The sequence below is a fragment of the Scyliorhinus torazame genome, chromosome 1 (assembly GCF_047496885.1).
Source record: "Scyliorhinus torazame isolate Kashiwa2021f chromosome 1, sScyTor2.1, whole genome shotgun sequence".
Taxonomy (NCBI): domain Eukaryota; kingdom Metazoa; phylum Chordata; class Chondrichthyes; order Carcharhiniformes; family Scyliorhinidae; genus Scyliorhinus; species Scyliorhinus torazame.
In genome coordinates this window covers 409860741-409886287 of record NC_092707.1, presented here as the reverse complement: position 1 = coordinate 409886287, position 25547 = coordinate 409860741, and the positions used below count along the sequence as shown (strand labels likewise).

General features: G+C 49.6%; 1 protein-coding gene across 1 annotated transcript in view; it reads right to left on the bottom strand.

Moving 5' to 3' along the window:
* The window catches only part of LOC140422770 (uncharacterized), a 99544-nt gene that overhangs the window by 41525 nt on the left and 32472 nt on the right, over positions 1-25547 (bottom strand). The window contains exons 3-4 of the mRNA XM_072507716.1: positions 10248-10592; positions 4239-4583 (exon numbers count right to left, since the gene is read on the bottom strand). Of these exons, the coding sequence (XP_072363817.1) occupies positions 4239-4583; positions 10248-10592 (690 nt within the window). The remainder of the gene's footprint in view (positions 1-4238; positions 4584-10247; positions 10593-25547) is intronic.

Genomic DNA, 25547 nt, shown 5'->3' with positions numbered 1-25547 from the left:
TATGTGTAGTTTGTTCAAGGAACAGCTACTGCCTGTTCTTGATAAATACGTACCGGTCAGGCAGGGAGGAAGGCGTCGAGCGAGGGAACCGTTGTTTACCAAAGAAGTGGAATCTCTTGTTAAGAGGAAGAAGGAGGCCTATGTGAAGATGAGGTGTGAAGTTTCAGTTGGGGCGCTAATAGTTACAAGGTAGCGAGGAAGGATCTAAAGAGAGAGTTAAGGCGAGCAAGGAGGGGACATGAGAAGTATTTGGCAGGTAGGATCAAGGAAAACCCAATAGCTTTCTATAGGAATGTCAGGAATAAAAGAATGACTAGGGTAAGAGTAGGGCCAGTCAAGGACAGGGATGGGAAGTTGTGTGTGGAGTCTGAAGAGATAGGCGAGATACTAAATGAATATCTTTCGTCAGTATTCACTCAGGAAAAAGATAATGTTGTGGAGGAGAATGCTGAGACCCAGGCTCTTCGAATAGATGGCATTGAGGTACGTAGGGAAGAGGTGTTGGCAATTCTGGACAGGCTGAAAATAGATAAGTCCCCGGGGCCTGATGGGATTTATCCTAGGATTCTCTGGGAAGCCAGGGAAGAGATTGCTGAGCCTTTGGCTTTGATTTTTATGTCATCGTTGGCTTCAGGAATAGTGCCAGAGGACTGGAGGATAGCAAATGTGGTCCCTTTGTTCAAGAAGGGGAGCAGAGACAACCCCAGCAACTATAGACCGGTGAGCCTCACGTCTTTTGTGGGTAAAGTCTTGCAGGGGATTATAAGGGACAAGATTTATAATCATCTAGATGGGAATAATATGATCAGGGATAGTCAGCATGGCTTTGTGAAGGGTAGGTCATGCCTCACAAACCTTATCGAGTTCTTTGAGAAGGTGGCTGAACAGGTAGACGAGGGTAGAGCAGTTGATGTGGTGTATATGGATTTCAGTAAAGCGTTTGATAAGTTTCCCCACGGTAGGCTATTGCATAAAATACGGAGGCTGGGGATTGAGGGTGATTTAGATATGTGGATCAGAAATTGGCGAGCTGAAAGAAGACAGAGGGTGGTGGTTGATGGGAAATGTTCAGAATGGAGTTCAGTTACAAGTGGAGTACCACAAGGATCTGTTCTGGGGCCGTTGCTATTTGTCATTTTTATCAATGACCTAGAGGAGGGTGCATAAGGGTGGGTGAGTAAATTTGCAGACGACACTAAAGTCGGTGGTGTTGTCGACAGTGCGGAAGGATGTTGCAGGTTACAGAGGGACATAGATAAGCTGCAGAGCTGGGCTGAGAGGTGGCAAATGGAGTTTAATGTAGAGAAGTGTGAGGTGATTCACTTTGGAAGGAATAACAGGAATGCGGAATATTTGGCTAATGGTAAAGTTCTTGGCAGTGTGGATGAGCAGAGGGATCTCGGTGTCCATGAACATAGATCCCTGAAACTTGCCACCCAGGTTGATAGGGTTGTGGAGAAGGCCTATGGTGCGTTGGCCTTTATTGGTAGAGTGATTGAGTTCCAGAGTCATGAGGTCATGTTGCAGCTGTACAAAACTCTGGTACGGCCGCATTTGGAGTATTGCGTACAGTTCTGGTCACCTCATTATAGGAAGGACGTGGAGGCTTTGGAGCGGGTGCAGAGGAGATTTACCAGGATGTTGCCTGGTATGGAGGGAAAATCTTATGAGGAAAGGCTGATGGACTTGAGGTTGTTTTCGTTAGAGAGAAGAAGGTGAAGAGGAGACTTAATAGAGGCATACAAAATGATCAGGGGGTTAGATAGGGTGGACAGTGAGAGCCTTCTCCCGCGGATGGAAATGGCTAGCACGAGGGGATGTAGCCTTAAACTGAGGGGTAATAGATACAGGACAGAGGTCAGAGGTAGGTTCTTTACGCAAAGAGTGGTGATGCCGTGGAATGCCCTGCCTGCAACAGTAGTGAACTCGCCAACATTGAGGGCATTTAAAAGTTTATTGGATAAGCATATGGATGATAGTGGCATAGTGTAGGTTAGATGGCTTTTGTTTTTTTGACTTCCCATGTCGGTGCAACATCGTGGGCCGAAGGGCCTGTACTGCGCTGTATCATTCTATGTTCTATGTTCTGTCTGAGAGTGGTGGAGACAGGTTCACAAAACGAGTGGTTAGGATCTGGAATGTTCTGTCTGAGAGTGTGGTGGAGACAGATTCACACAGCGAGCGGTTAGGATCTGGAATGTACTGTCTGAGAGTGTGGTGGAGACAGATTCACACAGCGAGTGGTTAGGATCCGGAATGTACTGTCCGAGAGTGTGGTGGAGGCAGATTCACACAGCAAGTGGTTAGGATCCGGAATGTTCTGTCTGTGAGTGTGGTGGAGACAGATTCACACAGCGAGTGGTTAGGATCCGGAATGTACTGTCCGAGAGTGTGGTGGAGGCAGATTCACACAGCAAGTGGTTAGGAACCGGGATGTTCTGTCTGTGAGTGTGGTGGAGACAGATTCACACAGCAAGTGGTTAGGATCTGGAATGTTCTGTCTGTGAGTGTGGTGCAGGTAGATTCACACAGCGGGTGGTTAGGATCTGGAATTTTCTGTCTGAGAGTGTGATGTAGACAGTTTCGCACAGCGAGTGGTGAGGGACAGACAGAGTCAGGTATCGAGAAGTTGCCAAGGAGTGTCGATCAAGTTGGAGGGAAGTACCAGGGGCAGTCTGTTAACCACCCATGGTGGGGACTTCAAACCTGTTCAACCACCAAAAGCACCTCCTTCTCAATTAAACCCTCAGATTTTGTCTCATAGATTATCATAGAATTTACAGTGCAGAAGGAGGCCATTCGGCCCATCGAGTCTGCACCGGCTCTTTGAAAGAGCACCCTACCCAAGGCCAACACCTCCACCCTATCCCCATAACTCAGTAACACCACCCAACACTAAAGGCAATTTTGGACACAAAGGGCAATTTTTCATGGCCAATCCACCTAACCTGCACATCTTTGGACTGTGGGAGGAAACCGGAGCACCCGGAGGAAACCCACACACACACAGGGAGGATGTGCAGACTCTGCACAGACAGTGACCCAAGCCGGAATCGAACCTGGGACCCTGGAGCTGGGAAGCAATTGTGCTATCCACAATGATACCGTGCTGCCCAGTCTCAGTTAGAGACTGGGGGGAAATGCATGTTGGCCATGTTACAGAAACACGTAAAACTGTTGTGGCCCACGGAATGCCAAGGAGAGTGTGAGCTGAGAAGTCTCCGGCCGTGTTGGAGGACGAATCGGTACCGGCCAACCCAGATTTTTCCAAACTGCTGAGCTGAGCAGAATCCTCTTGAATCTCTCTCCCAGAAGAGGGGGATTCTCTCTCAAATCTCAGTTTGAACCCCCTTCAGGTACACAGAGCAGTTAGTGAGTACTCAAAACCTGAATACAGAGCTGGGGAGGGGGATCTTTTCGGTTCCTCTTCCATTCAACACAAGTTGAAGCCTGTCCCCAGAGGGGATCCCACAGCCTGAGAATTGGGCCTGAATGGCCCAGCTTGAGGGTCCAAACCAACCGATGGTTCAACACCTCGCATTCTGAAGAGATCACTGCCTACAAAGACCTCAACCTCAGCAGCAAAGATCCTCAAATATCTCACACCCAGTTTAATCCCCATCATTTTGATCCTTTCCCTTCTCCCCTGTGTGTCTGTCTTGTGTGCATGTGGGTGGCGGGTGGGGCGGTGTTTGGGGACTAGTTAGACTAGTAGATCAGTGTTACATTATTTCCATGATATGTTCATCTTTTACTCTTTTTATAAATAAACAGTTCTAATGTTTTACTTTCAAATCTGGTGCCTGTAACTCATTGGAGAAGTCAAGGGTCAAAGATCTCAGGAAAATACACAAATTACTGGTTAATTCACTTATGTTGGGACTCTGGGATCTGTGTGGCTGGAACTGACCGTGCGCTGGCCCAGGGTGTCGTAACAGAATGTACCGCCGTCCCTTCACTGTCGCTGGGTCACAATCCTGGAACTCCCTCCCTAACAGCAATACCTACACCACATGGAGTGCAGCGGTTCAAGAAGGCAGCTCACCACCACCTTCTCCAGGGCAGTTAGGGATGGCATCTTGTCAATAAAGTATGAATATAAAACAAAACAGCTCGAGGCGCCACATTGGCAAAAACCCGAGTAAACAAAGGAGTCAAAGAATTTAAGTTCAGGAAGATAAGTTCAAGAAGATTCTATCTGAGTAAAACCACATGAGAATCATGGAAACTGTACTTACTGGTTACATTCAGCTGTGATCCATTCCCACTGATATCTCCCCACACGGAGCAGTAATAGACGGCAGTGTCACTGGGCTGCACGTTGCTGATTGTCAGGATGAAGGTTTTATTGGACGTGTCTCGGGAAGGATGGAAACGCTCAGTGAAACCTGGACTCCATTGTGTGCTGTTCTTTATATCATGAGTTAAAACCCTCTCCATATCTTTCCCTGGCCTCTCCCGGTTCCGGTGAACATCGGTGTGTGTCACTGCGGCGTTCCGCATGGTGCAGTGTAACCGTGCAGTCTGACCCTCTGTGACACGTTCCAGACTCGGAGACTGGATAAGGACTGGAGCATTCGCACCTTTTAGAGAAAAATATCAACAAGTTAAACACCAGTCTGAAGGTTCCAAAGTGTTTAAAGGGAATGTTCGGTGTTAAAAAGCGAGAACCAGGGGCGTCATTCTCCGACCCCCTGCCAGGTCGGAGAATGGCCGTTCGCCGCCGTGAATCCCGCCCCCGCCCCCGCCAAAGTCTCCGGTACCGGAGATTGGGCGGGGGCGGGAATTGGGCCGCGACGGTTGGCGGGACCTCCCGCTCAATTCTCCGGCCCGGATGGGCCGAAGTCCCGCCCAGAAATTTCCTGTCCCGCCGGCGTAAATTAAAGCTGGTATTTACCGGCGGGACCAGGCGGCGTGGGTGGGCTCCGGGGTCCTGGGGGGAGTGCGGGGTGATCTGACCCCGGGGGGTGCCCCCACGGTGGCCTGGCCCACGATCGGGGCCCACCGATCCGCAGGCAGGCCTGTGCCATGGGGGCACTCTTTTCCTTCCGCCTCCTCCACGGCCTCCACCATGGCGGAGGCGGAAGAGACTCTCCCCACTGCACATGCGCGGGAAACTGTCGGCGGCCGCTGACGCTCCCGCGCATGCGCTGCATTTCCGTGCCAGCTGGCGGGGCAACAAAGGCCGTTTCCGCCAGCTGGCGGGGCGGAAATCCCTCCGGCGCCGGCCTAGCCCCTCAATGCTGGGGCTCGGCCCCCAAAGATGCAGAGCATTCCGCACCTTTGGGCCGGCGCGATGCCCGTCTGATTGGCGCCGTTTTTGGCGCCAGTTGGCGGACATCGCGCCGCTGGGGGAGAATTTCGCCCCAGATTCTAAGACTGAAACGATGGACTGATTCATTCAAATAAAGCAAAATATATTGCTGTGAGTAAATTAAAAATCAGTTGCTTGTTTGTTTAGGATTGAATCTTGTCAAAAACAGACACATTGTTGAAGTTTTTCATTTTGTACTCATCGAGAAAAACACAGGAATGTTAAATTTCAAAGAATCACAATTTATTCTACAGTGGAAATGGTGCCAATGGGCGGCACTGTAGAGCAGTGGTTGGCACTGTTGCTTCACTGTTCTCGGGTCCCTGGTTCGATTCCCGGCTTGGGTCACTGTCTGTCGGAGTCTGCACATTCTCCCCGTGTCTGCGTGGATTTCCTCCGGGCGCTCCGGGTTCCTCTCACAAGTCCCGAAATACGTTTTGTTAGATAATTTGAACATTCTGAATTCTCCCTCTGTGTACTCGAACAGGCGCCGGAATGTGGCAACTAGGGGCTTTTTACAGTAACTTCATTACAGTGCTAATGTAAGCCTATTTGTGACAATAAAGATTATTAAAAAAGATAGTCAACTCTGATTGGCTGAAACGTTGCCATGGAGAATTACCCCGAATTAGAGGCTCCCAAAGCTCCTGTTGAATTGAAAGAAAGGAGCACGGCTTGAACATATTCCTTTTGTTTGCAGACAGCCGGTCTCTGTCTCGCTTTGAGCAAGTGTAAATGAGTCACACATCAGCTCACGGTTAAAATTGTCTGAATTAAATGTCAATTAGTTGAAACATATTGTTACAACTCCCTGGGCCAGTGCGCGGTCAATTCCAGCCCCACTTGACCCGGAGTCACAACATGGTTGATGTTAACTTTTATTTTACAATACCCGAGGTCTTCAGCTGCCCAATAATTACAGTCACCAGGTTTGTAAATTTAAACACAATTAACTTCTTATTAAAAATTACGATAATTAAATAAGCAACAAATACAACTGGTTAACTATTATGGAATATCTATGTAATATCTAGCACCCCCACCCTTGTGTTCCTTACTTCTGCTCAAATTAAGGGTCATGGACCAAAAAAGATAGAGACCAAATAATAGAAATAGGAACTGAGGGAACAACAGGAATGCCGCTGGGAATGTGAAGAGGAATAGCAACGTCAGTGAGCAGAGTGATGTGCGTCTGGATGGACGGCAGCTCCTGATTACACCTCCCAGTCTCAGGCTCTCCCCACACCCTGTCCCCACTCATGGAGCCACACATCTCCCAATCCCTCCTCTCACATTCCAGCTCCTCTGCTTCTCTGCTCTGTGCTCCGGTGCAGCAGAAATGTTGCCGGAAAATCCCTAATCCCCACCCCATCCTGCTCACTGCTTCCCTCGGAATGATCACCTTTCCCTGACACTGAATCCTCACAATCATTCTGCTGCTGTGTACAGTCAGCACCCCACCACCCGCACCTCACCCCCCCACCTCACCCCTCACGCCACCAACCCCCCTCCCAACCTCACCCCCAAACTGAGTGTACCCCGTTCTCCAATCAGGATTCAGTTCCCAACATTGAGGAAAATCATGGTTGATCTGGGAGAGCTGCCAGAGCCAAGGCCACGGCCCCACGGCTGCCTCAGCTGTACGGGGCGGGGGGGGGGGGGCATCGCTGGGATGCCCCAGATCCAGGGGGGAATAGATCGCACACATGTTCACTTGCACACACCGGGGTACCACGGAGTTCCCTTCACCAACAAAAAGGGATTCCACTCTCTGAACCTCCAACTTGTGAGCGACCACCACATGGAGGTCATGCTCGTGTGTGCACACTTCCCCGGGAGTGTGCACGACAGCTGCATCCTGGGACAGTCAGACATCCCCAACATCTTCGAGGGACACCCCAGGGTGAAGGGGTACCTGCTGAGGACCTATGCTGTTTGGAGGTCAGTGTTAATAAGTTTGCAGATGACATAAAGGTTGGTGGAATTGTGGATAGCGATGAGGACTGACAGAGGATACGGCAGGATATAGATCGTTTGGAGACTTGCGCAGAGAGATGGCAGATTGACTATAATCCGGCTAAATGTGAGGTTATGCTTTTTGGAAGGTCTAAAATATTTGGGAAATATACAGTAAATGCCAGAATCCTTGAGAATATTGACAGGCAGAAGGATCTGGGTGTACAGGTACACAGGTCAGTGGAAGTGGCAAAACAGGTGGAGAAGGTTGTCACGAAGACATATGGAATGCTTGCCTTCATCGGTCAAGCAATTGAGCATAAAAATTGGCACGTCATGCTTTAGTTGTATAGAACCTTAGTTAGGCCACTTGGAATACAGTGTTTAATTCTGGTCGTCACACTACCAGAAGGATGTGGAGGGTTTGGAGAGGGTATAGCAGAGCTTTACCAGGATGTTGCCTGGTATGGAGGGCATTAACTATGAGGAGAGGTTGGAGAAACATGGTTTATTCTCACTCGAGCGGCGGAGGTTGAAGTGCAACCTGATAAAAGTCTCCAAAATTATGAGGGGCATGGACATAGTAGACAGGCAAAAGCTTTGTCCCAGGATGGGAGAGTCAATTACTGGGGGACACAAGTTTAAGGTGCAAGGGGCAAAGTTTCGAGGACATGTGCAAGGGAAGTTTTATTACACAGAGGGTAGCGGGTGCCTGGAACTCGCTGTCAGAGGAGATGGTGAACGCAGCTACGAAAGTGACGTTTGACAAATCCATAATAGGATGAGAATAGAGGGATAAGTACACCGGAAGTCTAGAAGGTTTTCAGTTAGATGGGCAATATGGGCGGCGCAGGCTTGGAGCTGAAGGAGCCGGTCCTGTGCTGTACTTTTCTTTGTTCTTAAAGCTGCGATTAAGGAGTAGTCAATGTGAGGTCATCGTTGAATTTAACCATTTATTTGTTTACAGAGAGATGGCCAATGGGATATAGTTTCTGTTTTTGGACGGTCACTGGAGTGTAGATAATTGGTGAGGGATAGTGTTTAGTCCTCGCTGGGCAGGTCATGGGACATCACTTTGGGATACAGATTATGTAATTAATGGGAGGAGCCAGGTCTGCCAGTGGTTTTCGCAGTTTTGTCAGAGGATTTGAGTCTGACAAGACAGAACGATTTTCAGGTTGTTCCTGAAAGGGCCTCTCTCGCCAAATGTCTGCACAGAGAACATGGAGTAACCCTGATTGTCAACTTTATTTATGAGTGGATTTTGAACTGTAGTGGGTTGCTTATTTGGAATATATGTATTGGTAGGTGTAGAGCACGAGGTAAGTTTTTTTCCTTTTATTTGTGAACTGTTGCACTGATAAATGTAAAGTTATTTCTTTGCTGTCAATGTGGTTAAAGGGGCGGGTTAGCTCAATGGGCCAGACAGCTGGTTTGTGATGCAGAACGAGGCCAGCAGCGTGGGTTCAATTCCCGTACAGTCTGAGGTTATTCATGAAGGCCGCACCTTCTCAACCTTGTCTCTCGCCTGAGGTGTGGTGACCCTCAGGTTAAATCACCACCAGTCAGCTCTCCCCCTCAAACGGAAAACAGCCTATGGTCATCTGGGACTATGGTAACTTTACAATTACTCACTGATGCACGATTAATGACCACTAAAGCGAGGTTGTAGTCCAACTGAAGGCTTTAATAAGCTAGATGTTTCCCAGCAGCCTTCACTCTGTACCTGAGCTGCTGGGGCGGCTCGGGCTCTTATACCCCGCCTTGCAGGGCGGAGCTACCATACAGCTTGACCAATAGGAAACATACAATATCTACCAATGGTGTTCCAGCATTACCAGGTACCGTAATACCTCTACACAGCCTACCACACTTACAATGTGGTTAATTCTGTGTTTAAATTAAAGTTTGTTTCACCATAAAAGATGCTTATTGGTCAGACTCACCACTCCTGGGGTGAAATATCCTTTCCTCACAGTTTTATGAATTGTAAATTGTTTGGGGTTTCCTGTCCGGGATCCTAACAAAAGTTGGGGTCTGGTCCGGGACCGTCACAGCTCCCCACCATCATTCATGGCTGGATGTGAAAAGACAGCTGTGCTTAGATCTGACCGTCTGTCCACTCCTCCCCACACAATCCATGCTCATTTCACACACACATTCTCAGCAACGGAGCCATTTCTTTGTCTCCACAATCAAACCATCCATTCGACTGACTCTTGCTGTTTGCAATTGGGAGCCACCTCCTGCCCACTCCCAGCTCCTGATCCTGCAATCAGTCTTCACTCTCACCCACAACACTGGCACTCCACTGATCAACATTATAACTGATATCTGTGTGAATGTGATGGCCACTGTCTGTCCCTCCTCAGAATCTTTCACCGCTCCACTCTGTTTAACACCACTGAGCACAGGTTCCTGTTTAAAAGTCTCGGATCCACATTCCAGCCCCTGGCACTGCTCTCTCACGGTCCCACTCCTGCTGCTCACATCATCCACATTATATCAGCACCAAAGGATTTCTCCTCCAGTGTCTGAATGATCGCCTCTGCTGTGTCCCCAGGGCACCATCCCTGGCTCCCTCCTCATCCTCATTTCACCCTCAGAAACCTGGTCAACATTCCCATCTTCACCATCACACAGATCAGTCTCTCCACCTCCTCCATTGATCCCAATGTTCTTTCCACTCTCTCCAAATGTCTGTCCAACATTCGGACTCGGCTCAGACAAAGTTTCTCTGCAGCTCAGTAAACAGCCACACGGCACTAACCTCCCCAGACACCCCCTCAGGATACAGCCAGAGATGTGGAACTTTGGGGAATTGCTGAAGCTGAGCTCAGCTTCTTCCCCACAGTGAACCCATCAGTAAGATCACTTTACATCACCTCCTAGCTCTTCATCATCACAAACTCATCTCCAATTCACTCATCTGGAAGAGGCTATTGCTGTGGGTAATTGGAATGAAAACTCTACTCACTGGTTACATTCAGCCGGCTTCCACTCCCATAGACCCTTCCCCACACTGAGCAGTAATAGACGGCAGTGTCACTGGGCTGCACGTTGCTGATTGTCAGGATGTATCTGTTGGAGTCGATGTGTCTGGAAGGCAGGAAACGCTCAGAGAAACCTGGAGACCGGTCTATGTCATTATATGCATAATGTGTTAAAATGCTCTCCCTCTGTTTCCCTGGCCGCTCCCGGTACCAATAAACATTTGTGTATTTCACTGCGTATTTCCGCATGGTGCACTGGAACCGTGCAGTCTGACCCTCTGGGACACGTTCCAGACTCGGAGACTGGATAAGGACTGGATCAGTCGCACCTTTGAGAGAAAAACAAAATCAGTGAGTTAAATTCTGAGCTGAAAGTTTCCTGTGAGTATTTAAAGGGACAGTCCAGGCGGTAGAAGTTCTGTGTTAAAGAGAGGAAACAGCTTCTGAGACTGATCTAGTTGTGTTAGTTTGTGAATGATTTCTATCCTGGGGGTTACTCTGTGCTGATCGCAGCAGTACAGATGTGTTGATATAATTGTGAAATGCAATATTGTTCTCACACTGTGGAACAGCTCTCTCAAACACACTGACCTCTCCCAGTTAGTGTCTAAATGAATTCCTGGCATGTGGGTGTCGCTGGCTAGGCCAGCTTTTATTACCCATCCCTAATTGCCCTGAAGGAGGCGGTGGTGAGCTGCCTTCTTGAACTGCTGCAGTCCATGGAGATTGGAGTTATCTTTACTGAACCAATAGTGGGAGAGTGTTTCTCACAATAGGAAGTAGGTTTGGGAATTAGAATGGGAAGTGTCTGCAACATTCGAAGAGGCAGTCAGACATTTAAAGGGACAGGACCGCCCCACGGATCAACAGAGCCACAGCCTATTGGGTTTGTGAAAACTGAGGCCTCTCCCCAGGTTAGGGTCCGGGGGGGTCAGATTGGGAGAATGGTGTCTCTATCCCTCCATTCCTCAGGTACAGGGGGCGAAATTCTCCCCCAACGGCGGGATGGCCGCCGACTGGCGCCAAAGTCGGCGCCAATTAGACGGGCATCGCGCCGGCAAAAAGGTGCGGAAGTCTCCGCATCTTTGGCGGCCTAGCCCCAACATTGAGGGGCTAGGCCGACGCCGGAGGGATTTCCGGCCCGCCAGCTGGCGGAAATGGCGTTTGTTGCCCCGCCAGCTGGCGCGGAAATGCGGCGCATGCGCGGGAGCGTCAGCGGCCGCTGTCAGTTTCCCGCGCATGCGCAGTGGGGAGAGTCTCTTCCGCCTCCGCCATGGTGGAGGCGGAAGGGAAAGAGTGCCCCCACGGCACAGGCCCGCCCGCGGATCGGTGGGCCCCGATCGCGGGCCAGGCCACCGTGGGGGCACCCCCTGGGGTCAGATCGCCCCGCGCCCCCCCCCCAGGACCCCGGAGCCCGCCCATGCCGCCTGGTCCCGCCAGTAAATACCAGGTTTGATTTACGCCGGCGGGACAGGCAATTCCTGGGCGGGACTTGGCCCCATCCGGGCCGGAGAATCCAGCGGGGGATCCCGCCAACCGGCGCAGCCGGATTCCCGCCCCCGCCCAATGTCCGGGAGCGGAGACTTCGGCGGGGGCGGGATTCACGGCGGCCAACGGCCATTCTCCGACCCGGCGAGGGGTCGGAGAATGACGCCCAGGATCTTTACCAGCTGCTACTGCCATCTTCAACACAGAGGGCATGGGAGTGGGGGCAACTGAGAGAGACTGGAAATAAACCTGAGGGAGCCAAACCCTGTCCCTCCAACTGACATTTTTAATATTGATAAAGGGCACGGAGCCAGTGGTGGTCCCAGGAGAGGCAAATTGAGGGAAATACAGCTCAGGTAGTGAGTGAGTCAATGGATCTCCCTGGAAGGTGTTGGGTGGTACAGTGGTTAGCACTGCTGCTTCACAGCTCCAGGGACCCGGGTTCAATTCTGGCCTCAGGTGGCTGTCTGTGCGGAGTTTGTACATTCTCCCCGTGTCTGCGTGGGTTTCCTCCGGGAGCTCCGGGTTCCTCCCACAGTCCAGAGATGTGCAGGTTAGGTGGCTTGGCCATGTGCGGGGATACCGGGATAGGACGGGGATAGGACAGGGGAGTGAGCCTGGCTGCAGTGCTCTGTCACTGCAGACTCAATGGGCCGAATGGCCTCCTTCTGCACTGTAGGGATTCTATGATCCCTCTCCCATCCCAACCGGGGAGAGTTTGGTGACGGGAGGGAGCAGAGAATCCAGCAGGAGAGGAAAAGCCGGAAACCCCCGGGTATAAAAAAGTTTGTAATTCCCCTGAAGGCGGATTATTCGTGGCTCAGTTATCCTGCTGCCTGGTGGTGTGATTGCAATTTGCAACCATTTGCATCTCATGAATATTCAATTTAACAGCAGCTCGTCAATATCCCATCAGGCCTTCCTATCGTGCATCACACCAGCGGGAAATCATGTCGGACTCGAACCCGATTGAAAAAGAGAAGCATGAACGAGATGGACCTCAGTTCACTCGAGATGTTGAGGTGAGTAACACACAGATCCTGCCGACCATCGCGCTGCGTCACTCCTGTTACACTCAGCACCTCTCTGCTGGGGCCACTAGTTTGTGCCCTTCAGCTCCAAGCAGAGCTGGCCTTTCTGGACAGAATGTGCTGCGGGACCCATGGACCCTCCACTCCAATGGCCCTACGTTCCCCCGGAGGTGCGGTGCGTGGTGAGGGTGTTGCTGAGGAGACAAGTGGGACAATGAGGAAGGAGGTTTGTGCAAGAGCGGGTGGGGAGGAGGGGATGGGGCAGGGTGGGAATGTCCATCACCATAGCAACTGGATCCACAACATCTGCTGCGATGGTTGCTGGGGGTTCAGGGCTGCCCACTTTAACATTGGCTGATGACTCTGGTGCATCACCCTCAGACTCGAGCTGAGGAGAGGTACAACGCTGCTCACACCTCCACACCCTCCCTCATAGAGCAGACCATCGTACCTCTGAAGATGTGACAGAAAGGAAAATAAGAAAAGTGATAGGCAGAGAAATCAAGGCCCTTTGTCTGATAATGACGCTGTAAACAATTGTAGGGATGGAACAAGGAACGTTAAAAGGACTAACCTTCAGGTTTTTTACCGAAACGTGCAGATCATTTGAAATAATGGATGAATTAGTTGTGCAGATTGATGTAAAGGGATATGATATAGTTGGGATTACGGAGACATGGCTCCAAGGTGACTAAGGATGGGAACTAAACATTGAAGCTATTCAGTTTTCAGGAAGGACGGAAATGGTGCTGCAGTTGCATTGTTGGTTAAAAAAGATATTGATGGACTTCCGGGTGCGGCGATGACCAGCTGAGTCGCACGTTTCGGCAGCTCCCGGTGAAACGGACTTTTGGGCTCTTGATAGGAGCCCCAACGGCAATTTTGACGGCTAAAAACACTGTGCGGTAAACCAGAAGGGAATCCCCCCTGGATACGGATGAAAAAAGGAGAGGAAGGTGGCCGGATTGCGGTGGATTCTTTAGAATAGCGGCAAGGAAGGCAAGCAAAAACCAAGATGGTGTCGGAAGGTGGTAGTTTAACATGGGGCCCTGAACAACAAGAGTTCTTGAAATGCTGTGTGGAAGAGCTCAAAAAGGAAATGAAGAAAGAGCTGTTGGCCCCGATACTACAGGCGATCGAAGGGCTAAAGGAGGAACAAAAGACCCAGGAGCGGGAGCTTCGGGTCGTGAAGGCAAAGGCAGCCGAGAATGAGGACGACATACAGGGCCTGGTGGTGAAGACGGAGACGCATGAGGCACATCAGAAACGATGTGTGGAAAGGTTGGAGGCACTGGAGAACAACGCAAGGAGGAACAACCTGAGGATTCTTGGTCTTCCTGAAGGTGCGGAGGGAGCGGACGTCGGGGCATATGTGAGCACGATGCTGCACTCGTTAATGGGAGCGGAGGCCCCGGCGGGTCCGTTGGAGGTGGAGGGAGCATACCGAGTGATGGCGCGAGGACCGAGAGCAGGAGAAATTCCCAGAGCCATAGTGGTGAGATTCCTCCGTTTTAAGGATAGAGAAATGGTCCTTAGATGGGCAAAGAAAACTCGGAGCAGTAAATGGGAGAACGCGGTGATCCGCGTTTATCAAGACTGGAGTGCGGAGGTGGCGAGAAGGAGGGCGAGCTTTAATCGGGCCAAGGCGGTGCTCCATAAAAAGAAGATAAAATTTGGAATGCTGTAACCGGCAAGACTGTGGGTCACATATCGAGGGAGGCACCACTACTTTGAGACGGCGGATGAAGCGTGGACTTTTATTGTGGAAGAAAAACTGGAATGAGCGGGTTATTAAAAAGAACGTTTGAACAAAGTGGTGGGGCGAATGTGGGGGGCGAAGAGGGGGTTAAAAAGGGGGGAAAGAGGAGTTTTATGTACTAATCCTGCGATGTGGTAACTTTTCTCTCTTCCACAGGTGGTGATGGGGGGAGGAGGGGAGGTGGAGGAGATCGGGCGTTGGCCATTGGGGGCGGGGCCAAGGGAGAAGCGCGGGCTTGGTTCCCGCGCTATGATAATCATGGCGGGAATAGAGAAGCAGGAAGGAGGGGGCGTCGCACGGTGCGAGCCGAGGTCACGTGGGGAGGCCGAGGTCGGCCAGAGTTTGCTGACTTCTGGGAGCAACATGGGGGGAGTAATTACGCTAGCGGGGGATCTAGCGGGGGGGGGGGGTGGGAGGGGGGAATTACTGGGTTGCTGCTGCTGGGGAGAGGGGGGAGCTGGTATGGGAGGGGATGGGCGGGGGGGCACCGCCTGGGGGAGATACAGCTGCGTGGGAACCGGGTGAGGAGCTGGAAAAAGGGGATGGCTAATCGACAAGGGGGGGGGGTAGGAAGCCCCCCAACCCGGCTGATCACGTGGAACGTGAGAGGGCTGAACGGGCCGATAAAGAGGGCACGGGTACTCGCACACCTTAAGAAACTTAAGGCAGATGTGGTTATGTTACAGGAAACGCACCTGAAACTGATAGACCAGGTTAGGCTACGCAAAGGATGGGTGGGGCAGGTGTTCCATTCGGGGCTAGATGCGAAAAACAGGGGGGTGGCTATATTAGTGGGGAAGCGGGTAATGTTCGAGGCAAAGACTATAGTGGCGGATAACAGGGGCAGATACGTGATGGTGAGTGGCAAACTACAGGGGGAGACAGTGGTTTTGGTAAACGTATATGCCCCGAACTGGGATGATGCCAATTTTATGAGGCGGATGCTAGGACGCATTCCGGACCTAGAGATGGGAAAGCTGATAATGGGGGGAGATTTTAATACGGTGTTGGAACCAGGGCTGGATAGGTCGAAGTCCAGGACTGGAAGGAGGCCGGCAGCAGCCAAGGTACTTAAAGATTTTATGGAGCAGATGGGAGGTGTAGACCCGTGGAGATTTAGCAGACCTAGGAGTAAGGAGTTCTCGTTTTTCTCCTATGTCCATAAAGTCTACTCGCGAATAGACTTTTTTGTGCTGGGAAGGGCGTTGATCCCGAAGGTGAGGGGAACGGAGTATATGGCTATAGCCATTTCGGATCACGCTCCACACTGGGTAGACTTGGAGATAGGGGAGGAAACAGGAGGGCGCCCACCCTGGAGAATGGACATGGGACTAATGGCAGATGAGAGGGTGTGTCTAAGGGTGAGGGGGTGCATTGAAAAGTACTTGGAACTCAATGATAATGTGGAGGTCCAGGTGGGAGTGGTCTGGGAGGCGTTGAAGGCGGTGGTTAGAGGGGAGCTGATATCAATAAGGGCACATAAAGGGAAGCAGGAGAGTAAGGAACGGGAGCGGTTGCTGCAAGAACTTTTGAGGGTGGACAGACAATATGCGGAAGCACCGGAGGAGGGACTGTACAGGGAAAGGCAAAGGCTACATGTAGAATTTGACTTGCTGACTACGGGTACTGCAGAGGCACAATGGAGGAACGCACAGGATGTACAGTACGAATATGGGGAGAAGGCGAGCAGGTTGCTGGCACACCAATTGAGGAAAAGGGGAGCAGCGAGGGAAATAGGTGGAGTGAGGGATGAGGAAGGAGAGATGGAGCGGGGAGCGGAGAGAGTGAATGGAGTGTTCAAGACATTTTATAAAAAATTATATGAAGCTCAACCCCCGGATGGAAGGGAGAGAATGATGGGCTTCTTGGATCTTCAACGGTCAGGTTGCTGGCACACCAATTGAGGAAAAGGGGAGCAGCGAGGGAAATAGGTGGAGTGAGGGATGAGGAAGGAGAGATGGAGCGGGGAGCGGAGCGGAGAGAGTGAATGGAGTGTTCAAGACATTTTATAAAAAATTATATGAAGCTCAACCCCCAGATGGGAGGGAGAGAATGATGGGCTTCTTGGATCGGCTGGAATTTCCCAAGGTGGAAGAGCAGGAAAGGGTGGGACTGGGAGCATAGATCGAGGTAGAAGAAGTGGTGAAAGGAATTAGGAGCATGCAGGCGGGAAAGGCCCCGGGACCGGATGGATTCCCAGTCGAATTCTATAGAAAATATGTGGACTTGCTCGCCCCGGTATTGACGAGGACCTTTAATGAGGCAAAGGAAAGGGGACAACTGCCCCCGACTATGTCTGAAGCAACGATATCGCTTCTCTTAAAGAAGGAAAAGGACCCGCTACAATGCGGGTCCTATAGACCTATTTCCCTCCTAAATGTAGATGCCAAGATCCTGGCCAAAGTAATGGCAATGAGAAGAGAGGAATGTGTCCCAGGGGTGGTCCACGAGGACCAAACTGGGTTTGTGAAGGGGAGACAGCTGAACACGAATATATGGAGGCTGTTAGGGGTAATGATGATGGCCCCACCAGAGGGGGAACCGGAGATAGTAGTGGCGATGGATGCCGAGAAAGCATTTGATAGAGTGGAGTGGGATTATTTGTGGGAGGTGTTGAGGAGATTTGGTTTTGGAGAGGGGTATGTTAGATGGGTGCAGCTGTTGTATAGGGCCCCGATGGCGAGCGTGGTCATGAATGGACGGGGATCTGCATATTTTCGGCTCCATAGAGGGACAAGGCAGGGATGCCCTCTGTCCCCATTATTGTTTGCACTGGCGATTGAGCCCCTGGCGATAGCGTTGAGGGGTTCCAAGAAGTGGAGGGGAGTACTTAGAGGAGGAGAAGAACACCGGGTATCTTTGTATGCGGACGATTTGCTACTATACGTGGCAGACCCGGTGGAGGGGATGCCAGAAATAATGCGGATACTTGGGGTGTTTGGGGATTTTTCAGGGTATAAATTGAACATGGGGAAAAGTGAGTTGTTTGTGGTGCATCCAGGGGAGCAGAGTAGAGAAATAGAGGACCTACCGTTGAAGGTAACAAGGGACTTTCGTTACCTGGGGATCCAGATAGCCAAGAATTGGGGCATATTGCATAGGTTAAATTTAACGCGGTTGGTGGAACAAATGGAGGAGGATTTCAAGAGATGGGATATGGTATCCCTGTCACTGGCAGGGAGGGTGCAGGCGGTTAAGATGGTGGTCCTCCCGAGATTCCTCTTTGTGTTTCAGTGCCTCCCGGTGGTGATCACGAAGGCTTTCTTTAAAAGGATTGAAAAGAGCATCATGGGTTTTGTGTGGGCCGGGAAGACCCCGAGAGTGAGGAAGGGATTCTTACAGCGTAGCAGGGATAGGGGGGGGCTGGCACTACCGAGCCTAAGTGGGTATTATTGGGCCGCTAATATTTCAATGGTGAGTAAGTGGATGGGAGAGGAGGAGGGAGCGGCGTGGAAGAGATTAGAGAGGGCGTCCTGTAGGGGGACTAGCCTACAGGCTATGGTGACAGCCCCATTGCCGTTCTCACCGAGGAACTACACCACAAGCCCGGTGGTGGTGGCTACACTGAAGATTTGGGGACAGTGGAGACAGCATAGGGGAAAGACTGGAGCCTTGGGGGGGTCCCCGATAAGAAACAACCATAGGTTTGCCCCGGGGGGAATGGATGGGGGATATGGAATGTGGCAAAGAGCAGGAATAACGCAACTGAAAGATCTGTTTGTGGATGGGAAGTTCGCGAGTCTGGGAGCGCTGACCGAGAAATATGGGTTGCCCCAAGGGAATGCATTCAGGTATATGCAACTGAGGGCTTTTGCGAGGCAACAGGTGAGGGAATTCCCGCAGCTCCCGACACAAGAGGTGCAGGACAGAGTGATCTCAAAGACATGGGTGGGGGATGGTAAGGTGTCAGATATATATAGGGAAATGAGGGACGAAGGGGAGACTATGGTAGATGAACTAAAAGGGAAATGGGAAGAAGAGCTGGGGGAGGAGATCGAGGAGGGGCTGTGGGCAGATGCCCTAAGCAGGGTAAACTCGTCGTCCTCGTGTGCCAGGCTAAGCCTGATTCAGTTTAAGGTATTACACAGGGCGCATATGACTGGAGCACGGCTCAGTAAATTTTTTGGGGTGGAGGATAGGAGTGCGAGGTGCTCGAGAAGCCCAGCGAATCATACCCATATGTTTTGGTCATGCCCGGCACTACAGGGATTTTGGATGGGGGTGACAAAGGTGCTTTCAAAAGTAGTGGGGGTCCGGGTCGAACCAAGCTGGGGGTTGGCTATATTTGGGGTTGCACAAGAGCCGGGAGTGCAGGAGGCGAGAGAGGCCGATGTTTTGGCCTTTGCGTCCCTAGTAGCCCGGCGCAGGATATTGTTAATGTGGAAAGAAGCCAAGCCCCCGGGGGTGGAGACCTGGATAAATGACATGGCAGGGTTTATAAAGCAAGAGCGGATTAAGTTCGCTCTAAGGGGGTCGGCTCAAGGGTTCACCAGGCGGTGGCAACCGTTCGTCGAATACCTCGCAGAAAGATAGATGGAATGGAAAAAAGAAGGCAGCAGCAGCAACCCAGGATCGGGGGGGGGGGGGGGGGAGGAACCAGAAGGACTCTCAGGGTTGTTAATATATACTGTATAATATGTATAGGTCGTTGCGACAGATAATTATATATTGGATTGTTAAATTATATTTTTGGAGAATGTTACTTGTGATAAGGCAGTTGCCAATTAGGGTTAGTTTTATTTATTCATTTTCTGTTTATAAAATAGGTCATTGTTATTTGTGTTGTTATAATATTTTGTAAAGGATGCACAATGTACTGTGTTGGTTGACCAAAAATTTTCAATAAAATATTTATTTTTAAAAAAAGATATTGATGGGGCAGCACTGTGGCGCAGTGGTTAGCACTGCTGCCTCACGGCACCGAGGTCCCAGGTTCGATCCCGGCTCTGGGTCTGTGTGGAGTTTGCACATTCACCCCGTGTTTGCGTGGGTTTCGCCCCCACAACCCAAGGATGTGCAGGCTAGGTGGATTGACCACGCTAAATTGCCCCTTAATTGGAAAAAATGAATTGGGTACTCTAAATTTATTTTTAAAATATATATTGACACAATAGTGAGGAAAGATATTAGTCTAGACGATGTGGAAACTGTCTGGGTCGAGTTAAGAAACATTAAGGGCCAAAAAACATTCGCCTGGGTGGTAAGCAGACCACCAAACTGCAGTGGTAATGTTGGGAATAGCATTAAACAGGAAATCAGAGATGCGTGTGGTAAACGAATATCTGTGATTATGGGTGACTTTAATCGACATACAGATTTTGTGACTCAAATTAGTCACAGTACAATAGAGGAGGAATTTCTGGAGTGTATACGAGGTGGTTTTCTGGACCAGTGTGTTGAGGAAGCAACGAGGGAACAGACCATCTTGGACTGGGTGTTGTGCAATGAGAAAGGAGTAGTTGGCAATCTAGTTGTGAGAGAACCCTTGGGGATGAGTGACCATAATGTGGTGGAATTCTTTATCAAGGTGAATAATGAAGTAGTTAATTTTGAGACCAGGGTCCTGAACCTCAATAAAGGTCATTATGATGATATGAGGCATGAGCTGGCTGTGACGGACTGGGAAACATTACTGAAAGGAAGGACAGTGGACAGGCAATGGCAGCATTCAAGGAACGAATAGCTGAACTCAAAAGTTCTTTATTCCTAAGGGGCACAAGTGTAGAAAGGGAACTGGGGCGAAACCATGGCTCCCAAGGGAAATAAGATATATTATTAGATTCTACGGCATACAAACTAGCAAGAAAAAGCAATAGACCTGAGGATTGGGAACATTTTAAGATTCAGCAAAGGTAGACCAAGGGATTGATTAAGAAGGGAAAATACAATTTGAAATTACATATCACAGAACATAAAAACTGACTGTAAAAGTTTCTGTCGGTATGTAAAGGGAAAAAGATTGATAAAAACTAATGTTGAGAAACTGGGGACTTCATAACAGGAACAAAGAAATGGCTGAGGAACTAAATTCAAACTTTGTTTCTGTCTTCAGAAAAAGACATGAATAATGTATTGGAGGTTCTGAGAAACAGAAGTTTTAGTGACGAGCTGAAGGAAATGAGTCCTTGTAAAGAAATGGGATTAAAAGCGGACAAATCTCCAGGGTCTGATAATCTTCATCCCAGAATACTTAAAAAAGTGGCCCTACAAATAGTAGATCCATTGGTGGTCATTTTCCAAAATTCTTTGAACTCTCGGATGGTTCCTACAGATTGGAGAGTAACGAATGTAACCCCGCTATTCAAAAAGGGAGGGAGAGAGAAAACAGGGAACTATAGACCAGTGAGCCTAATGTCAGGAGCAAGGAAATTTCTGGAGTCCATTATCAAGGATTTCATAGCACAGCATTTGGAAAGCAGTGGTGTAATCAGACAAAGTCAGCGTGGAATTACGAAAGGAAAATCATGCTTGATAAATCTACTAGAATTCATTGAAGATGTAACTCGTAGAGTTGACCAGGGAGAACCAGTGGATGCGGTTTATTCAGACTTTCAGAAGGCTTTCGACAAGGTCTCACATAGCAGATTAATATTGAAAGTTAAAGCGCATGGGATTACAGGTAGTGTCTCCATCATAATCTTTAGTAGTGTCACAAGTAGGCTTACATTAACACTGCAATGAAGTTACTGTGAAAACTCCCTCGTTGCCACATTCCGGCACCTGTTCGGGTACACTGAGGGAGAATTCAGAATGTCCAATTCACCCAACAAGCACGTCTTTCGGGACTTGTGGGAGGAAACTGGAGCACCCGGAGGAAACTCATGCAGACACGAGGAGAATGTGCAGACTCCGCACAGGCAGTGACCCAAGCGGATCTTGAGATGGGTAGAAAGCTGGTCAGAAGGCAAGAAGCAAAATGCTGGAATAAATGGATCTCTTCCTGATTGGTAGGCAGTGACTAGTCGGGTCAGTGTGTGTGTGTGTCTGTGTGTGTGTCTGTGTGTGCGTCTATGTGTGTGTCTGTGTGTGCGTCTGTGTGTGTGTGTGTGTGTGTGTCTGTGCATGTGTGCCTCTGTGTGTGTGAGTGTGTCTGTGTGTGTGTGTCTGTGTGTGTGTCTGTGTATGTGTGCGTCTGTGTGTGTGAGTGTGTCTGTGTGTGTGTGTCTGTGTCTGTGCGTGGGTTTGTGTGTGTGCGTCTGTGTGTGTGTGTCTGTGTGACTTTGTGTGTGTGGGTGCGTGTGTATGTGTGTGTGTGTTTGACTGTTTGTGTGTGTTTGTGCTGTAGCCATCTGGGATGGCCACTTACAACGGAAACATGGCCACTTACAAAGACTCAAGGGAAATATGGCCAATGCAGGATCCAGACGAACTCAGAACCTAAGTGTATATTTGTCACTAAAGAACCAGACAGTATCGATTTGCATTCTAATGACCCATTTCCCTAAGACAAAGGGCTGGTTCTCAGGGATCAGGTACAATTCCAGACACATCGGCGCCACTCCCTTCACCCAGGAAGCCCAAACAGCCAAGGTCAATGACACTCAGGACACGCCCAGCCATCAAGGCACCCGCCCCTTTATTGGCTCAGATCGAAGGCAGTGATCGAAGCCTGCCGAATTATTGGGTCCAAAGCTAAGGACCGCCCAGAAGAGCACGAAACCCCCAAAGGATAAAGAGAGACACGGCCATGTGTTCCATCTCTTTTGGCCCTGGCACACTGGCAATGCCTGACTCCAATCGCAGCACCACCACCAGAAGCAAGGCCAAGTTCAACGCCCGCTGCCAGACGGATGGGCCCAGTTGCTTCTCCAGACCCAGCCGCTCCAGATCCAAACAAAGGCCTTGTTCCTCTGACCAAAGCCGGCTGCCTGAAGATAAGTCCAGGTTGTTGTAGTGTTAGGTGTAATTTAGCTTGTAGTGTTTGTGTTGCATGTGTGAGTTAATCTTGTGTGTAAATAAAGTATTATTGAACTTGAACTAACTAACTGGTTGTTGGCTCTTTGATTGATATCCGGTTGAACCTTGTGGTGGTATCATTTGATACCTGGCGACTCTGAAAGCAATATCATATCAATATCCAGATTAAAGAAGGGAGTTTAATGCAGAAAAGTGTGAGGTGATTCATTTTGGAAGGAATAACAGGAAGACAGGGTACTGGGCTAATAGTAAGATTCTTGGCAGTGTGGATGAGCAGAGAGATCTCGGTGTCCATGTACATAGATCCCTGAAAGTTACCACCCAGGTTGAGAGGGTTGTTCAGAAGGCGTACGGTGTGTTAGCTTTTATTGGTAGAGGGATTGAGTTTGGGAGCCATGGGGTCATGTTGCAGCTGTACAAAACTCTGGTGCAGCCGCATTTGGAGCATCGCGTGCAATTCTGGTCGCCGCATTATAGGAAGGATGTGGAAGCACTGGAAAGGGTGCAGAGGAGATTTACCAGAATATTGCCTGGTATGGAGGGACGATCTTATGAGTAAAGGCTGAGGGACTTGAGGCTGTTTTCGTTAGAGAGAAGAAGGTTAAGAGGTGACTTAATTGAGGCATACAAGATGATCAGAGGATTGGATAGGGTGGACAGTGAGAGCCTTTTTCCTCGGATGGTGATGTCTAGCATGAGGGGACATAGCTTTAAATTGAGAGGAGATAGATATAAGACAGATGTCAGAGGTAGGTTCTTTACTCAGAGAGTAGTAAGGGCGTGGAATGCCCTGCCTGCAACAGTAATAGACTCGCCAACACGAAGGGCATTCAGATGGTCATTGGATAGACATATGGACGGTAAGGGAATAGTGTAGATGGGCTTTAGAGTGGTTTCACAGGTCGGCGCAACATCGAGGGCCGAAGGGCCTGTACTGCGTTGTAATGTTCTATGTTCTATGAGGGCAACATTATTAACTGCCATATTTATATTGAGGAAATATAGCAACAGTCTGTGTGTGAGTGGGTGAGTCTGTGACCTGTGTGTGTGTGTGTCTGCGTGTAGTTATTTTTATTCGACTTGCAAGTCTGACTCGTTTCACAAAAACCCAGAACACAAGCAGTCTCCTAGGTCTCCAGAATCGAGTGAGTTGGAGAACAAATAAATCTCTACAAACACATTCAAATGGCATCATGTTTCACATACACAATTCCCATAGGTCACCCTATACCCCTCCTGACCTGGCCATACATCCTAATTGGCTCATTTCTCATTCCTTCCCCTGGCCTCTTGTTACCCAGCATCCTTTTCTCCTCATACACTAAACACCCCATGCTCTCTGAAATCCTTGCCATGCTCTCTGAAATCCTTTGTCTGTGAACTAACATGAATTAGACCGGCCTACATCTACATTACAGTAACTAATATATTTAAAGTAACTATTTTATATCACATTCGTCATTCCCTCCTTTTATCATTTCATGATAACCTAGCTATTCAATCAGTAGCTACGGCCCCTCATCTAAAAATATTCGTCGCTGTATTTCCTGCACCCTCGTGGATCCTAACAGCCAAGGTTCTAGGGGTGTCTATCTGTTCCAGTGCACCCCACATTCTACCCATCACGCATTTAAGGATGGCCAGGCCCACAAAGATGCAGCCGAGTGCCACTGCTAAATACATGGCCATATTTATCAACCAGTCCTTCCAACCTCAAATCCCCAGTTACCCCAAGAGCCAGGATCCTGCATTCCGTCCAGGTGATCCCGTATGCGATCCATAAATTTAGTGATGTTAGCGGTTAGGTCTTGAACTCCCATGATACACTTGCCCTGCACAATGGCGCATACCCCACCCTCACGGGCCAGAAGATAGTCAAGGGCATACCGGTTCAGCAGTGCAAATAACCGCAGCTGAGACAGTTCCTTCGTCATTGCCTCGAGGGCTCCCAAGGTTTTGTTTCCCAGGATGGTAGCAGACAACCCGTCCCTAGCCATACAAGCGGTGGTAAATCTGGTAGAAGAGATTCATACGACCCGGGTTTTCCTCAGTCTGGGCCCTAAATGAATTAAGTGTATCTCCTGATAACCTACGTTCTAGTTGTACTCCCTTCCTTACACGCCCCGTCCTCTCTCTAGTCCCCCTCTCTCTCACACAACCTCTCCCTACCCTCTCCTGACAGTCTGATTTTACCTTTATGGCACCAATCTTAACACATCCAAAATCAAATTTACATGTACTCCAAAAACAAGGCAATGTCCATGTAATGTTCCCTTCCCATCGCCGGGACCGGTGCAATTGCTTCATGAGTCCTGCATTGTACGTTAACCTGATGACCTTCCCTGAGTCGATACCATTGACACATTTCCAACTCAATGTAATCCATTTGGAGCGTCTCAAAGGGGCCACTGGGCAACGGGGTTTGCCCCATACCACAAGGGATACCTTTGCCGATGTTATATTGCTGACAGATTAAACACCGATTACTGATACTCTGGGCCAACCCCTGCATTTTAGGGTGCCACCAAGTGTCCAGCAACAAAATACTCGTCCCCCGAGCCCCACAATGAGTTGCAAAGTGTACACATTCGACGACCCATAAAGCCAGTACATCAGACATACAAGTCTGATGTGCTGGCGTGGTCCATAAAGAGGAAACAGAATCATATGTACAACCTAACCGTTTCCACATTTGTTTATCACTCTCAGGAGCGTCCTCCTGTAACCTTATGACGTCTTGGATGGTTGGCATTGGCTTGTCAGAAGCAGACATATTTATAGCAGATCGTTTAGTCTGACTTAACATTTTAGGCACCATCACTTGCTGAATTTGCACGGCTGTCCGCGCTGCACAATCTGCTTGTTCATTACCAACGTCAACTGGGGTCTTACCGTTTGTATGGGCAGCGCATTTAATGACGGAAATCTGCGCGGTCATAAGGAGGGACTGTAGAAGGTCATTAACTAAACCCCGGTGGGATATTTGACCATACATAATCATGTCAGGTTGTTCGAACGGAATATCACTCAGATCATCATCACTCAGATCGTCCCTTATTGTGGTAGTTTCCTGAATCAAGGCTAAACAG